General features: G+C 36.3%; 1 protein-coding gene and 1 pseudogene across 5 annotated transcripts; one reads left to right on the forward strand and one right to left on the reverse strand.

Moving 5' to 3' along the window:
- The first annotated feature begins 6,370 nt into the window (after positions 1–6,370).
- Positions 6,371–10,241, forward strand: LOC125190175 (putative late blight resistance protein homolog R1B-16). 5 transcript variants are annotated; one of them, XM_089058979.1, is made up of 4 exons: positions 6,371–8,876; positions 8,969–9,080; positions 9,319–9,478; positions 9,573–10,241. In XM_089058979.1, the coding sequence occupies exon 1, from the start codon at positions 7,057–7,059 to the stop codon at positions 8,860–8,862; it is 1,806 nt and encodes a 601-aa protein (XP_088915105.1). In that variant the 5' UTR covers positions 6,371–7,056; the 3' UTR covers positions 8,863–8,876; positions 8,969–9,080; positions 9,319–9,478; positions 9,573–10,241. The 5 variants fall into 5 exon arrangements, with proteins under 5 accessions (XP_088915105.1, XP_088915103.1, XP_088915104.1 ...); XM_048087390.2 differs by having other exon boundaries at positions 6,609–6,806; positions 6,998–8,876; positions 9,319–10,241; XM_089058977.1 differs by having other exon boundaries at positions 9,319–10,241.
- LOC125190176 (major allergen Pru ar 1 pseudogene) lies at positions 9,346–9,931 on the reverse strand (annotated as a pseudogene).
- Positions 10,242–15,956: the final 5,715 nt, after the last annotated feature.

Below are 15,956 nucleotides of genomic sequence, written 5' to 3' on the forward strand. Positions count from 1 at the left end.
CGCTATTGCATTTAATTTTACAAAATTAAATGTCTCGTCACATTTAATGAGATTGTGTCAAGATGATTCGTTCAAATTTTTCTTAGATTTTCATTCCAAGAATCACATCGGCTAGACTCTAGACTCATGCCTTTCATGTCAAAGTTTCTCTTTAACATGACTTTTGTCTCGTTAATCACTTGAGTGTTACTACCCAAGATTAACATGTCATCAACGTAAAGACACACTATAACATATCCGTTATCAGTGTTCTTAATATAGACACATTTGTCACATTCGTTGATTTTAAACCCATTTGATAACATCACATTATCAAATTTCAAGTGCCATTGCAACGACGCTTGTTTCAATCCATAGAAAAACTTAACCAGTTTGCATACCTTTTTCTCTTGTCCAGGTACTACAAACCCTTCGGGTTGTTCCATATAGATTTCATCCTCTAATTCACCATTTAGAAACGCAGTCTTAACATACATTTGATGTAAATCTCAAGATTGTGCAGTGCAGCAATCGCGAGAAGCACTCGGATAGATGTAATCCTCGTTACAGGTGAATAGGTATCAAAGAAGTCATGTCCTTCCTTTTGTTTAAAACCCTTTACAACCAGTCGGGATTTAAATCTATCCACTGTTCCATCTTCCTTAAATTTTCTTTTAAGCACCCATTTGCACCCTAAAGGTTTCGCACCTTCGGGCAAATCAACCAATACCCAAGTGTGGTTTAGCAAAATTGAGTCAATTTCGCTTTGAACAGCTTCTTTCCAATGTAACCCGTCTGGGCCATCGTAGGCTATTTTTATTGACGTTGGTTCTTCATCCAACATAAAAGCAATGTAGTCAGGACCAAATATTTTTGGTGTTCTGACCCTACTACCACGTCTTAGTACTGCATCACTTTTATCATGCCTCACTCGCTTGCGCGATTTAGGCTCTTCATCCACTGATGTAGAACTAGTGGCTTCATCCACTGTTTTAGAACTAGTGGCCTCATTTTCAATTCTTGTCTCAGAACTGATTGGAATTTCTTCTTTGTCCTTGCAAGGAAATGTATTTTCGAGAAATACGGCATTCCTTGACTCGATTGTTGTTCCCACTGTTATAGTCGATATTTCATACTTGTGAACAACGAATCTATATGACTACTGTTTAGTGCATATCCAATGAAGATACAATCGACTGTTTTAGCGCCAATTGTAGCTTCTTTGGGCGGAGGAACCATCACCTTTGCAAAACACCCCCACACTTTGAGGTATTTGTAGGATGGCTTCCTTACCTTCCACAACCCATAAGGAGTGACATCCTTACTTTTGGGTGGGATTTTGTTTAGGATGTATTTGGTTGTCAAAACAACTTCCCCCACATGTCCTGTGGCATCCAAGAACCGATCAACATCGCATTCATCATCTCATTAAGAGTTCAATTTTTGCGTTTGGTAACACCAATAGATTGTGGTAAGTATGACGTAGTCGTTTGATGAATTATACCACTTGCGTTGCATAATTTCTCAAACGGGGCTACGTATTCGCCTCCTCTATTACTTCGAATAATTTTGATTTTTTCAATCCAAGTTGATTCTCGACTTCGTTCCTTTTGAACGCTTAAATTGCTTCATCTTTACTTCTTAAAAGATAACAATATCTTGTGCAATCATTTATGAACGTGATTAAGTACTTTATACCACTTTTAGTTTGCACAAATTTTAAATCACATACAATCGTGTGAATTAATTCAAGGGATTTCGTGTTCCGTTCAACAAAGTGAAACGACAACGTAGTCATTTTTGCCTCAAGACAAATGTCACATTTGTTTGGGTATTGATTTCATTTATAGTAAATCCAAATTTACTAACCATTTTATATCATTAGGACTCATGTTTCCTAATCTATAATGCCACAAATTTGAGCACTTTAGTCAAAATAGGAGGAAATAGTAGCATTTTCATTACTAGCCAATGGCTTTTTAATAGGGCGAATACCCATTACACTTTGTTTAAAAGACCCTCGGTTACATAACATTTTCCGATAGGTTTTCCAAACTTATACACAAAGAACTTATCAGACTCAAATACAAGTTTAAAACCCTCATTTACAAGTATTGATCCAAAACTAGGTTCTTGTGTATGTCTGAGACATGTAGCACTTCCTTCAGAGTGATTGTCACGTCAGACGTCTTCTTGAGGACCACATCTCCAAAGTTGACACATTTGGATGAGGCTTGGTTCCCCACGTTGAGCTTCCTCCCCTTAACAGTCTTGTAAGTATAGAACTTACTTCTATCGGCACACATGTGGGCAGTGACGCCCGTGTCAATATACCAACCACTCTTGTTCTCGACGTGGTTGACTTCCTCAGTTACCATGGAGGCTATGTTGCCTTTGGCATGTTTGATGAAGTTGGCTCCACCAAGCATCTTGATTTGTGGTATCATTCTTGGAGTCATCTGTCTCCCGACATTTGGACGGGTGTCAAATGTCTCCCGCAACTCCTAGGAGTCGGATGGGTGCAAATTTCTCCCGACATCTCCCGTGGGATGGGTGGGTGAAAAATGTGCTCCTGACATTTCCCATGCCACGGACGGGAGTCAAATGTTCCTCATGTCTCCCAACGAACGGGAGACGTCCCCAACGTGTGCCAAATGTATTCCAACATTTTCTAAGGCACAAACAGGAGAAAAATGTCTCCCATGTCTCTTGACGAACGGGAGACATCCCTTGAGACCAATGGGACACGCCCAACGACCCTATCCATGGGGACGACGAGAGACGTCCCGTAAAGCTTCCCGACCATTGACCTTCATGAGGTCTCTCCCCCACATTGGAGTCAGTTGTGTTGATCACAAATGCATCAACTCTCGTGATGGACTCGACGGTCCTAACACTCAATCCATTATAGGATTCTATGGAGCCACCAAACGTGGAACCATTAGTTCTCGTGTTGGCCCATAAGGCCCCAACACATGTGTTGACCCCGAAGGCCTCAACACTTGATCCATTGGAGGATCTCACGGAACCACTAATAGTGGAACCATCAATTTGCGTGTTGTCCATTAAGGCCCCAACACTCGTGTTGGTCCCAAATGACTCAACGCACGATCCATTGAAGGATCTCGCGGAACCATTAAAAGTGGAACCGTCATTTTTCGTGTTGGCCCCGAAGGCCCCAACACCCGTGTTGATCCCAAAGGACTCAACACACGATCCAATTAAGGATCTTACGGAACCACTTAATGTGGAACCATCGGTTCCACTCAAGGTGGATGCACCGGTTGACCCAAACGGGTTAGTTAGCACCCATGGGGCTTGGGTAATCAAGGGTAATGATGTGGACTAGACGGGGGTCACAGTCACGACGGGGACCCGACGAGGAACATTGGGCACGGCGGGGACCTGACGGGGTGTTTGTGGACACGGCGGGACCCGACGGGAGCCCTGCGGGAGAAAAGTGGGCACGTCAGTGTTGGAGTCGGGGAAAGCGACGACCGGGAACACATCAACGGGATCCATCTCCACGCTAAGGTATTAGTTTCGAAAGTTTTAGATTTAATTTAAAGTCCAAACTCCTTCAACGGCAAGTATATCTCATCTTGCGATTGTTGGATTTTTCTTTGAATAATTCTGTGATACAAAGATACACTAACCGGGTGTAATACAACCCAAATGAAGAACGAAGATAAAAGTACAATAAACTGAGTTGAAATAACAAAACAATAATCAAAACTATAAACCGTAGAGATGTAAGCCGAGTCGAGGAGTACTCTTTCCGCAAGACGAGATATGCCCCGGTAGTGCTCTCGGATTGGCGTGTCGTCCCCAAAGATAAAACGGCTCCGTCTTGTTCGTTGCAACACCGCAAACATAACAAGCTCCGGCGAACTGGATGATGGCGAGGGTAGCTTCGATGGAAGACTATGCAAAGAGATGGAGAGAGCTATGCAAATGATATGCAATCTTTTGTGTCTAGTGTTGTGTGTAGAATGCAATGGATGCATGCCTATTTATAAGCCAAGTCCACTCATTAAGCTTGATGGAGTCAACGGCCATTATGTGTGCCATGATGGATTTGACTGTAACCGCCGGGGGTTACTAGCCGTTACGGGAGCAAGAGAGACATGACGCATTTGGACACGCTACACGACGGGATTCATCGTGGACCTTTTGGCACACGATGCGTCGGGTCCATCAGGGACCTTTTGTCACCCGCTATGCATCGGGGTCCGTCGTGGACCGCTTGGGACCCGCTATACGTCGGGCTTCGTCGTGGACCTTTTAGCACCTGTTGTGCACTTGGTTCCACTATAATTATTACACATAATAATTCATCTTATTAAATCAATGTTTAATAAGGTTCTCTCCACCAATGTGGGATAATTAACTCTTTTAATTAATCCCTTAATTTTATCTCATAGCTCCTTTATAGCTCATCACTGTGACAAACTTTAATTCATAATTTTCTCACTCACCGGGAATCGGTTTAGAGAAAATGAATATACCACGGACATCTACTCCAAAAGTAGATCGTCGCTATTGCATTTAATTTTACAAAATTAAATGTCTCGTCACATTTATATTGGACAAATTCCATTGACCAAATCAGAATCGAAGGTTCTCTTTCTTAATTATGTGGGCTTATGTGTGCAACCAGGAGTAGTTGAATAAAAATGTCTAGGCTTTCTGTCGGTCGATAGTGTGAAATTAGTGCGCATGGCGTGCCTATATTGACCTGACCAGTCTTCACATAGTTGCTGTAGAAGTTCTTAATTCATTTCTTTAGTTTGATTTTTTTGGAACGATATATTGATGTTTACAATTTATTACGTACACTTTTATAAATTAGATATACCGCTTGGCTAGCTAAAGAAAGAAAGAAAAAAAAAACTTTATCCATTTTATATACTCCATTCATTTTCCAAATATAAATACTTTTAAAATAATACATTTTTCAATAAAAAAATTTAAGAGAAAGAAAGAAAATAATAGAGTTGTGTTAGTGGATTATGAGATCCACATTATTAATAGTGTGTTAATAGTATAAGTTATAAATAAAATAATATGTACGATTAATATATTTTAAAAGTTTTTTAAAATATAATTTTTTTAGAAGACATACTAAAGTAAAGAGAGTTTCTATTTTTAAAGCCGGTACATTGCAAATTGGAATGCATGATCCATTCCTTTATATACAATCAGAGTAATCTAGAATGGCATACTATTACTTTATTTTAATAGTTCATCCAATTGATCTTGTTTATTATCTTTTTAGTTCGTGATTTTATATCAGTGTTTTTTTTGGTGATTGAAGCTTGATGTACTTGAGTTAGAAAACATTAGTGAAATATAGATTTTATTTTTAAATAGTAATATTAGTTTATAATAGAAAATAAGTTAAATAAATTAATTATATTTATGCATGCTTAATGCTGAAGATATATTGAAAATCTCTAATTTTCAAGGATCTTATAAAATAACTTTTGTCCATAGTAAGCAATTTGTATTACTTTTTTAGACATTATAGGTGGTTATCCACCTAGGATTCATTAGGCCACACTATAAAAGGAAAACCCTAGCATTTGAAAATAGTTCCCTCGTTCCGCCTGCCAATTCTCGCTTCCCGATTCACCCATGTTCCGAAGAATAATTCATCTCGAGTTCCGGTCATGCTCATTTGTGCAAAATTTCTAGTTTGTCGCTGCAAATTCTACTATCACCGCTCGAGAAGTATACAACTGTTTTGCATCCTGAGATGCGAAGCTTAATTCGTTCTTATTTTGCCAAAGCTAGTTTTAATTAAAAACTCCCAAAAAAAATTTTGTATTATGTTTTGCTCAAGTGTTTTTAGAAATTGTAAAACCTTCAATTAAAATATTTAGGGGTGATTAGAGTATTGAGTAATTTCATCCATAAATGATTAAATCGAATAAAATTAGCTTAAATAAGCTTAAATATTGCATTACATTCTCTTATTCTACTCGTATTTTTCTTATTCAACACATTCCAAACTACCTCCATTAATAATATTTTAAGTAAGAATTAAAATATTTAAATAAAATATTAACATTGATTAAATATTGTATTATTAAATGTTCTTTTATTATACTTAAAATAGTAATTTCATTATAATAATTACTTAATCTTTAATTTACAACAAAAAATATTCCAAAAATTTACTCTATCTTCATAAATACTAATACATTAGTAAATTAATGTATACTACTATTTTATTTTATTATAGTAATTTTATAAAGTGAACAAGGTTTCAGTAATTTGGTTTGATTTTTGTTGCGACTGCGACCCCACGAGGCCACGACCACGTAAATTTAAATTGGATACATTTTAAACCAAAGATTTTTGTTCCGTATCTAAACTAAACTACACTTCATAAAATTCATTCTCAATTTTTGGATTATCAACTCAAAGATGGCATATGCAGCCGTTCATTCTCTTGCCCAAACCCAAACCACTGCAGAAATCATCTTCCTTAATCCCGTTTCTGATAGCAAAAAACACCAAATTAGATCCATCTATGAACCATTCATTTCCTTGAAAGAGTTTCTGGAAGAATTCCCCGATGAGACGCCCAGCAATTTGTATGATCGTATCAAGCAAGCTGCGCGTGAAGCAGAACCCATTATTGTATCTATCATATCGGAGGAAAATCAACCGCAGTGCTGTGCCGCTTTAGCAGGAAAATCCAAATTAAAACGCCAAGTGAAAATGATTACCAATCAGTGTGGAGGTGAGGAACATGAAGCAGAATAAAGCTGCCACAATCAAAGATGCTGAGCAAATTGGTGCTTCTTCTTCTGCAGCAGGTTTGCCATCTATCGACTCTATGGTTGGTTTACATGAAGATTTGATAGCAATGAAGTCTCGATTGTGTGAAGAATCGCCCAATTTACAAGTTATCCCTATTTGTGGTATGGGTGGTATAGGCAAGACCACTCTTGCAAAAATTGTTTATGATGATCCACTGACCCGGCAGCATTTTGATATTCGTGTTTAGGTGGATTGGTTGGGGAAAAAGTGTTCAAAATCTTGAAATGTAGACGGTATCTCATCATAATGGATGATATTTGGAGTGTGGAGGCTTGGGATGAGATAAGAGCTATACTTCCCGATGATGGTAATGGAAGTCGAGTCATGCTAACCACGAGACTAACCGATGTTGCTGCTTATCCCGACCCTTGTAGCCCTCTTCACGAGATGCGTTTAATGGATGAAAATCAAAGTTGTCATCTGCTCCGGAAGAAGGTGTTTGGTCACCAAGATTGTCCTCTGGAATTGGAGAGAATTGTGGAGGAGATTGCAAGGAACTGTAGAGGACTTCCTCTTGCAGTTGTCGTTGTTGCGGGAATGCTATCTGCAGTCGGAGAGAATCTAGCTTCGTGGAAGGCTATTGCAGAAGATGTAAGATCAGCTGTTACTTCAAAGGGACAGTTTGAGAATATATTGTCTCTGAGTTACACTAACTTGCCTCATTATCTGAGGCCATGTTTCTTGTACATGGGAATGTTTCCCGAAGATCATGAGATCCGTGTCTCAAAACTCATACTATTATGGGTAGCTGAGAACTTTGTGAGATGTCCCAATGGATCCAAAAGCTTAGAAGAAGAGGCAAAAGAGTGTTTGGAGGATCTCATCAGACGAAATCTTGTTTTGGTTAACAAAAGGAAGTTTGATGGCGAGATCAAAAGTTGCAGCCTCCATGATCTAATGCGAGATTTGTGTGTAAGAAAAGCGCATGAAGGGAAGTTCTTTTTGGATTTTAGGGGTTGGCATGATAGGAGGTATTTTCCTCTTGCAATCAGAGAAAATCAGCATCGTGTAAGTGTTTCTCCTTCGGGTTTACCATACCTTTCTAAAATAGATAGCTTAACCATCCACACAATTTTGTGCTTCCATGGAAGATCTATAGCACATATGTTGGAAAGATTTAGATTGCTGAGGGTATTGGATCTAGGGGATGTGTATGTGAGATCACTGCCATATGAACTATTTGACCTATTACATCTAGTATACCTTGCTATGTACTATCTTGGAAGGATACCTGCAGCAATTTCAATGCTTCATAATCTCCAAACTTTAACCCTTCATTCAATGAATGCATGGAGACATTTTAAAGCTCATTGGGATTGTTTGCCCCAGGAAATCTGGACCTTGCCTCAATTAAGACATCTTGTCTTCTATGGAAGGCTACCTGATCCTGAAGAAAGAACAACTTCTAGTCTAGAAAACCTCCAAACACTTTTTCTAAGTTCACATGCCATATGTAGTGAAAGGATTTTGAGAATGATCCCAAACCTAAGGAAATTAGAAATTTATTGTTCTGGGTGTCATCCGGGCCAGAGTTTCTTGAACAATCTGGTACTTCTGCATCAACTCGTAGATTTGAAACTTCATTCATCTTTGCGCAATGAAATTTTCCCAAAGGACATGTTCACTTTTCCTAAGACGCTGAAAACGCTGACGTTAAGTCGCGTGCCTCTTCCTTGGGAGGAGCTGACTGTTGTTGGTTCATTGCCAAATCTTCGGATGCTCAAACTAACTCACTGGGCTTGCAAAGGCGACACATGGGAAACGACTGAAGGAGAGTTGACTCAGCTGGAATTTCTGTTGATAGAAAAGTCTGGTCTCAAGCTTTGGATAACTGAAAGTAGCCATTTCCCAATGCTCAAGTGTCTAGTGCTCGATGACTGTTGGGAGCTCTCTGAAGTGCCCGAAGGTATTGGAGAAATTCCAACACTTGAACTGATTGAGGTGAAGGGAATAGTGAGAATGTCGCTCGTGGAGTCGGCCAAGAGGATTCTGGAGGAGCAAAAAGAATGGGGCAATGATAACTTGCTAGTTCGTTGCATGAATCGTCAATGACATGCTCTTCCCAGGTTTTTTGTGGATGGAAAAGATTAACTGCTGATCATGTATTTGCATACAAATCATTACTAAGTTAGGTCTGCAATTTTTTCTGACGTTTCAGGTGTTAGAGAAAATGGCAGAAAGAGAAGTCAATGCTCCAAGTGCCCAGTGGTGTTCCATGAATTGCAACTAAGAACAGGGGAATGATATGAGTTCGGTCCTAGCTAGGCCAGGTTAGAGCTTCGTAATATCACATAAAACTAAAACTTCTAATGATTTCTGCCACATTTAATACAGAAACTTATTTAATAGAATGATATAACAAAAATAAATACTAGCATTGATGAGAACCTCAATGCCAATATCGTTGATCTAACTGGTGAGTACGACGTGAATTGTACTTTCAGTGATCTTTTTGAATAAGTAGAAATAACGCTAGTTAGTTGACAACTTGATGTAGTTTTTATATAGGAAAAAAGAACCCTTTGATGAGAAGAATACAACAAAAATGCATGTTATTGGAAAATACAAAGTCGAAGAAACAAAGAAACAAAATCACACAAAACAATAGTTTTCAAGCATGTAGGGGTGTGTATAATTGAAGCTTTTAGGCATCGGGATTGGCAAGGAGGTAAGCTTCAATGGCCTTGAACATAGCCATGGCCTTCTCTTTTCCTTCCTTGATCTTCTCCTCACTAATCTCAGCATCACCCTTTGTGTTGTAGATGCTTCTGTTCATACAAATGCTTCCTCCATCTTCAGTTGGGACGATCTTCACATGATAAGTAACGGATTCAATAACTCCTCCAAGAACATCGCCCTCGATTATGCTGTAACTGTGGGTCAAGTTCTCCTTGTCGATGGCATCCACGCGGTGCTTCACGCTCTTTTATTGACTCCCTTCGCCAAAATGGATAAGCTTGATGGTCCCAACGCCACCATCCCCTTCCAAGATCTCGACATTCTTGATTGCCTGAGGCATGATCTTGGGGACGAGGGTGTCAACATCGAGCACCACGGCCTTAAAAATCTTAGCGGCCGGGATGGAGGAAGGGATCTCAATATCGTAAGTGATGGCACCCATGATTAGTTGAAGTAAAATGAGAAAAGGGAGTTATAAGTAAGAAGATTTGTGAAATGTGGCTTAGTGAGATGGGAAAATGAGAGAATATGAGCTCCCTATTTATAGCATAGAATCGAAGGTACTCTTTCTTAATTGCGTGGGCTTGAGTGTGTAACAACTAACAAGGAGTAGTAGAATAAAAATGTTTACGCTCTCTTTTGGTCGATAGTGTTAAATTAATGCGCATGGCGTGCCTATATTGACCATTCTTCGCATAGTTGCTGTAGAATATCTTATTCATTTCTTTAATTTTATATTTTTGGAGCGACTATTGTGATGTTACAACTTATTATTGTTTGGTAGGTACATATTCCATACATTATTTATACAGCTTGGCTACATTGTGTATGCTAAGAACGTTAACTATTTTATATGCATTCAAATGGGAAGGGCATGGCTTCACATTATGAATTCATTCCTTCATATGGGATCATAGCCAACATCATCTAGAATGTCAAATATTCCTACTAACTTTATTTTAATAGTTCATCCAATTGCATAATACTCCATCTGTTCTTTAAAAAATATGAACATTTAGTTTGACACGAGCTTTAATGCATAATTGAAAACGTAAGAAAGAGATAGAAAGAAAAAGTTTTTAAAGTATTGTTAGTGGAGAATGAGTTTCATCTCGTTAGAGAGACATGAGTTTCCAAATTAGAAAGTTCATACTTTTTAAGGGACGGACTAAAATGAAATAGTCCATACTTTTCAGGGATGGAAGGAGTACTCCGTTTATCGGTAATTACACGTTATACTTTTTGGCCATTCAAGTTTAAAGAATACTGTGATAACCCCGTCATGAAAATAGCACCTAAGAAAATAATCAAAATAATTGACCAGAAATGTGCTGAAATTATTTTCTAGCTTGTATGTTTGTTACGCTAGTGATATTAAGCCAGAAACATGAAGTGTCAATTAGAATTACAGTGTTACTTATTTTTAATCTCATTAACTGTCATGCCAAAAATAAAAAAAAAATTGATCATTTCAAACCTACCCTTACTGTAATCAATGGAAGCAAAAAAACATTCATTTAGAAATCATCCTCAATTGAATCAATGACAGCAAAAAAACCCATCAAATATCATATACTGTTAAAAACCAATGTTCTCGCACTCCCATCAATAGCCCCTAAAAAATTAAAATCTTAACTCATGTGATTAAAAAAAAAAAATTTAGCTGCTTCACTTTCTTCAAATCTTAACAGCCAGGCTTTGCTCTTCTTCAAGAAGCTGATGAGTTTTTCGCCTGAAATAGTTGGCCCTCTTTCCTTCTTCAAATCGTTCACCAATTGCAGCTTCATCTTCAAGAACCTGCCTTAGATAATAAGTTATTTCCTTTTCTTTGTCGATTCGCAAATCTGCCAGAAAATAATCACAATTCAATGGACTAAGACGCCGACGACATTTTGGGTGTTCAGTCGGTTCAGATCTGTACTCGACACCACGTCTTTTTGTCAAACAGATTCAAATATTTCGTAAAATGTAACTACATAGCCAAATAACCAATGAAAGTTCTCTACACAAAAACAATGGATTCATTGGAGAAAGCTGTAGTGATAAGAAATATGGAATGCATAAGAGAATATTAGAAGGGCAAATATTGGAAAGATTTTTTTTTCTTGACACAGCAGAAAAATATCGGAGGGGTAGGCACCGAAAAGGTAACTGCTGTAAGTGGGAATAGATACATGGGCCTTGCTACTTTCACGGGCCCGACAGTAAGTACTCATATGTATCAAACGATAGAGTTTGACCAGAAACAAGCCATTTCCTGGGCAATACAGGAGTACCAAACGAACCCCAATAGAAAAGGTTAGTGAAATAAATTAATGATATTTGAGCATGCATGCATGCTTACTGCCGAGGATATGTTGAGGATCTCATTCTCATGGATCTTATAAAATAATTTCTGAAAATTTACGTGTTTTTTAGAAAATAAAAAATTGACTAGAATACAAATAGACAAATAGCATATCTATATCTAAAATAATTAAGCACGCTTCCTAGAGAGTATGGACCAAAATATAGCTCTTAATTGTTATTCCACTTTTTTATAGACGATGGCTTGCAACTCTCATTACTCCACTAATAAATCTAAACCTCAAATTATTTAATCGGTCAGCCTTACTCAAATTTTGAATATTGTGTGACTAATAGATTAATCAAACCCTTAAGTCTAGGAAAGGGTAAAGTATCGCGGTGAGAGAGCAAAGGATAATTCAAAATTCTCTAAATGAAGGGGCGAAATATATGATGAATGATGATAGCTAGTATTGTGATTTGATTTTCATTTCTCTATTTATAATATACTACTCCATTTGTCTTCTTATTATATTATACTACTCCATTTGTCTTCGAATAAGAGTCTCGTTTTTATTTTTTTTAAGTCTATTCACGAATAGGAATCCTGGTTCATTTTTACTATAAATGGTAATAGGTCTTTCATATTCCACTAACTTATATCATTCATATTTCTACTAACTTTTTTTAATCACTTTTCTTAACATTTATTAAAACTAGTATTACATATGTGCGATGCACAGATTAAAATATTTTTAAAAATTGTAAATAATTAATGTGTATTGGTGAAGAAATTTATGAACTGATAATTTTATATGAATGATTTACATCAAATCTTCAAAACAAAATCCATATTCACCTACTTTCTTTACTTTTCCAGTTTTGCATATATATTTTATATAAATTACCCTGTCAACTTATACTTTGTGTTATGCAATGTTCTAATCAACATTAGTACTTTAATTTTTATTTTAATTAAAAGAATATAAAATTTCTTTCTTTTTCATTTCTCATTTGATTTGTTTATACTTTATCCTATTATACATCAAAATTTATTTATTTAAATTGATAAATTTTCAAATAACACATACTTATTTAAGATATTAATTAGTTTAAATTAATACGGTGTATAAATTAAATAAAAAAATTAAGAAATCCCATAGCGTAACTAATTAATAAATATATAAACCAAGAGCAATAATATACTTGTGTAAATAATATATTCCATTAACAACTTTAGTAATCGGTTGATGAAACTCATGTATTGAAATATATAATTAAACTCATGTATTGAAATATATAACTAAACGAAGCTTTAACAAATAAAACCTAATGTATAAAATCGCGTCTCCATACCACAACGTCTTCTTCCAGAATTTTGCGTCCTCCCAGAAATTGATTCTTCCTTTATTGAACTTCCTCTAACATTGTCAAGGTATGTTGTTATTTTCTTATCAACATTTAACATAAGTGGATCCACTGGAAAGGGTGCTCTCAAAGGGATGGAAGCAAACATCCGTAACAGAAGCGCAGTGGTCTGGAGAACAACCACTGGATCTGGAGGACGCCCCCTTGCTCATTATATTAAATAAATTGGCTACATTCAAACCCCAAAAATATATGACTCCTTATACGAAAAATGAAACTGATCATTATAAAAGTAATATTACATGTACAAAGAAAATCATGAATAACAAAAGACCATCTGTTACGAACTCCAACAAAATAACTAAATTATGGAAATTTAGAAAACTTGATAAACTAAAGAAAAGGAATTTGTAAACTAATGAAAATTGCTTTTATTGAACCCTTAATTTTGAGTTAATCAAATGCTAGAGACAAAGAAACAACTGAATTCTTACCTTGATTTGACAAACATGAAGTTAATGTGGTCGCTTGCATTAGAAATGAATGGGTGTGTGAGTGAGAAAGAGGATCGATGATAATGGAACACTATTCTTTTTGTACGATTTCTACTAAACCAAGATAAAATATTTCGACCCAATCTGCATAAATTAATTATTTTCTCAATATCTAATTATATTGTCTGCATATTTATATGCAGTAGTACTAACTATACCACTAATCCACTAATTATAAAAACTAAATAACCAACTTTTATCCACTAATTATGAAACTAATGTATCACAATCCAAGTAGCTATATATAATGACATTCATGTAAATATCTAATATTTACTATATTACAATACAGTTTAAAAAAAAAATAGTTATATTTAAATAATAATATCTATTTTAAAAAGACATTTCCCTAAATACCCTCAAAACTCTCCTTATTTTCCTAAATACCCCAAAACTCCCCTTTTATATATTGTATAAATTCTTATCAGAAAAAAATATAACTCCCAATGGCAAACAAATGGAGTAATAGGTTGATGCACTTTTTATTAATACTAAAAATACCTGCAAGTATACAAGGTAGATCTAGTATAGCTAAAAGTCTGTACTGGGATATCGAACATGAGGAATAAATTTACAGACTGTCTACCACATACTCAGTCTCATATACTATTTGGATACACACTTGAGACTTGATTAAACTAAGAAAAACAGAAAATAAAAGCAAGTAAAGAAAGCTATTAAATGAAAACAGTGAAACAACTTCACAGTTTGCAGTTAACTTGGTTTGAGAAAGCAGATGAGACAAGGGAATCCTAGGGTAGTGATTTCATCAACTCATTAGTAATTCTAACTATTTAGTTCTATGTTCATCCGACTCAAACTCTACTAGAGTTATTCCTATCGTGTATCAACACTCATGTCACAAATATTGCATTGATACATAAAATATAAACCACTCAAAGTCATCATCGATAAGAAATTAACAATAATCAAAGTAACAACCAAGCAGTTAAATATAAACCAAGGAATAATTAAAGTAAAATGAGTTCTGAACATTAAACAAAACAAAAAGAACTACATAGAGTCAATTACTTTCATCCCATATGATTGTATAAGTTTAGCTATCCATAGACAGATAATCTAAATAAATATAAGCAAAATAAGACATGTTCAATCTAACAAAAACTAGATAAAACCCGGAATAATTAATCTTGCTCTTGCTTGATCTCCCTTTAATTCTATGCTCCCTTGTAGAAGATGGAGGAATTTATGTGTAATGTAGGGGATAAAAATTAAGGCTCTAAGATTGGTGAATAATATGAATTAGGTTATGGGGTGTTTATAGGCTTGAAAAAGGTTTGGAGAAGGTAAATTTCGTGTCCCATAGTTAAGGAAAAGATTTGGCTTCACAAAATATCTTCTTTCCTTCTTTAAATTTCCGCCTAGAATTCTGCACTTGACAGCTTTGCGCGACTTTGGTAGAACAACCATAACTTTCTCCACATAACTCCGATTGAGATGATCTTGTTAACAACGCGAAACTCTTTCGAAGACGAAGATATTGACATATAGAATGCCCTGATCGGGATCACCGGAAAATTGAATTTGAACACAGGCTGTTGTGCGCGACCGGGCCCGGCGGGCCGCTGGACAGCTCCAGAACCCTCTGGACTCGTTGCGGTGACCGCTGGCATGGGTCCAGCGGGCCGCTGGGTTGCGCTTCAGTTCCAGCTTCCAGAGTTGACGTTTTTATGCCATTTTTCAGCACTATTTTGCATATTTCTCATAAAACACGTCAAAATATCAAAATGGATAAAATATGCAAATAATAGACATGTAATGCAACCTTGACACTCAAAATAGACCAAATAATGACCTTAAAACTGTGTAAAATCCGAGCGTATTATTGGTTTAGTTAGGGATCAAAATAAGTTATGGAATGGGTCTTTTTAATAAATTTCTAACTTGATTTAATTAATTATAAATTGATCAAAGGGTATTAGGAGATTAAGTAATATCATCATACCTACTTAGTCGTCCAAATATAGATTATCGAAATATGGACTCGTTTTCAAATTTGTCTAATCCCCGTGTTAAAGATATCCAATACTTATTGGTAAATCAAGTTTGTTGCTAACTCTATTTAATTCATTTCTTTGTCAGTAGAGCTAGAGTTTTGAATGCATTTCTGTAAGCTAGGTACAAAAAATTTCTTAGGAACAAGATTATTTTTGGCGCAGCGAGACCACGATTTTATGAAGTGACATTGTCACCTCTACATCGATTAGCACTACATAAGATAACAGGGATAAAATGTCC

Source organism: Salvia hispanica, chromosome 5, assembly GCF_029641045.1.
Source record: "Salvia hispanica isolate PSC_SH4W2 chromosome 5, Shi_PSC_v1, whole genome shotgun sequence".
Taxonomy (NCBI): domain Eukaryota; kingdom Viridiplantae; phylum Streptophyta; class Magnoliopsida; order Lamiales; family Lamiaceae; genus Salvia; species Salvia hispanica.

Bases quoted from the DNA above. Each gene is read 5' to 3' on its own strand.
- LOC125190175 (XM_048087390.2), top strand. From the start codon at position 6,740: ATGAAGCAGAATAAAGCTGCCACAATCAAAGATGCTGAGCAAATTGGT. The intron at 6,807-6,997 runs GTTTGCCATCTA...ATTCGTGTTTAG, and splicing joins TGCTTCTTCTTCTGCAGCAG to GTGGATTGGTTGGGGAAAAA.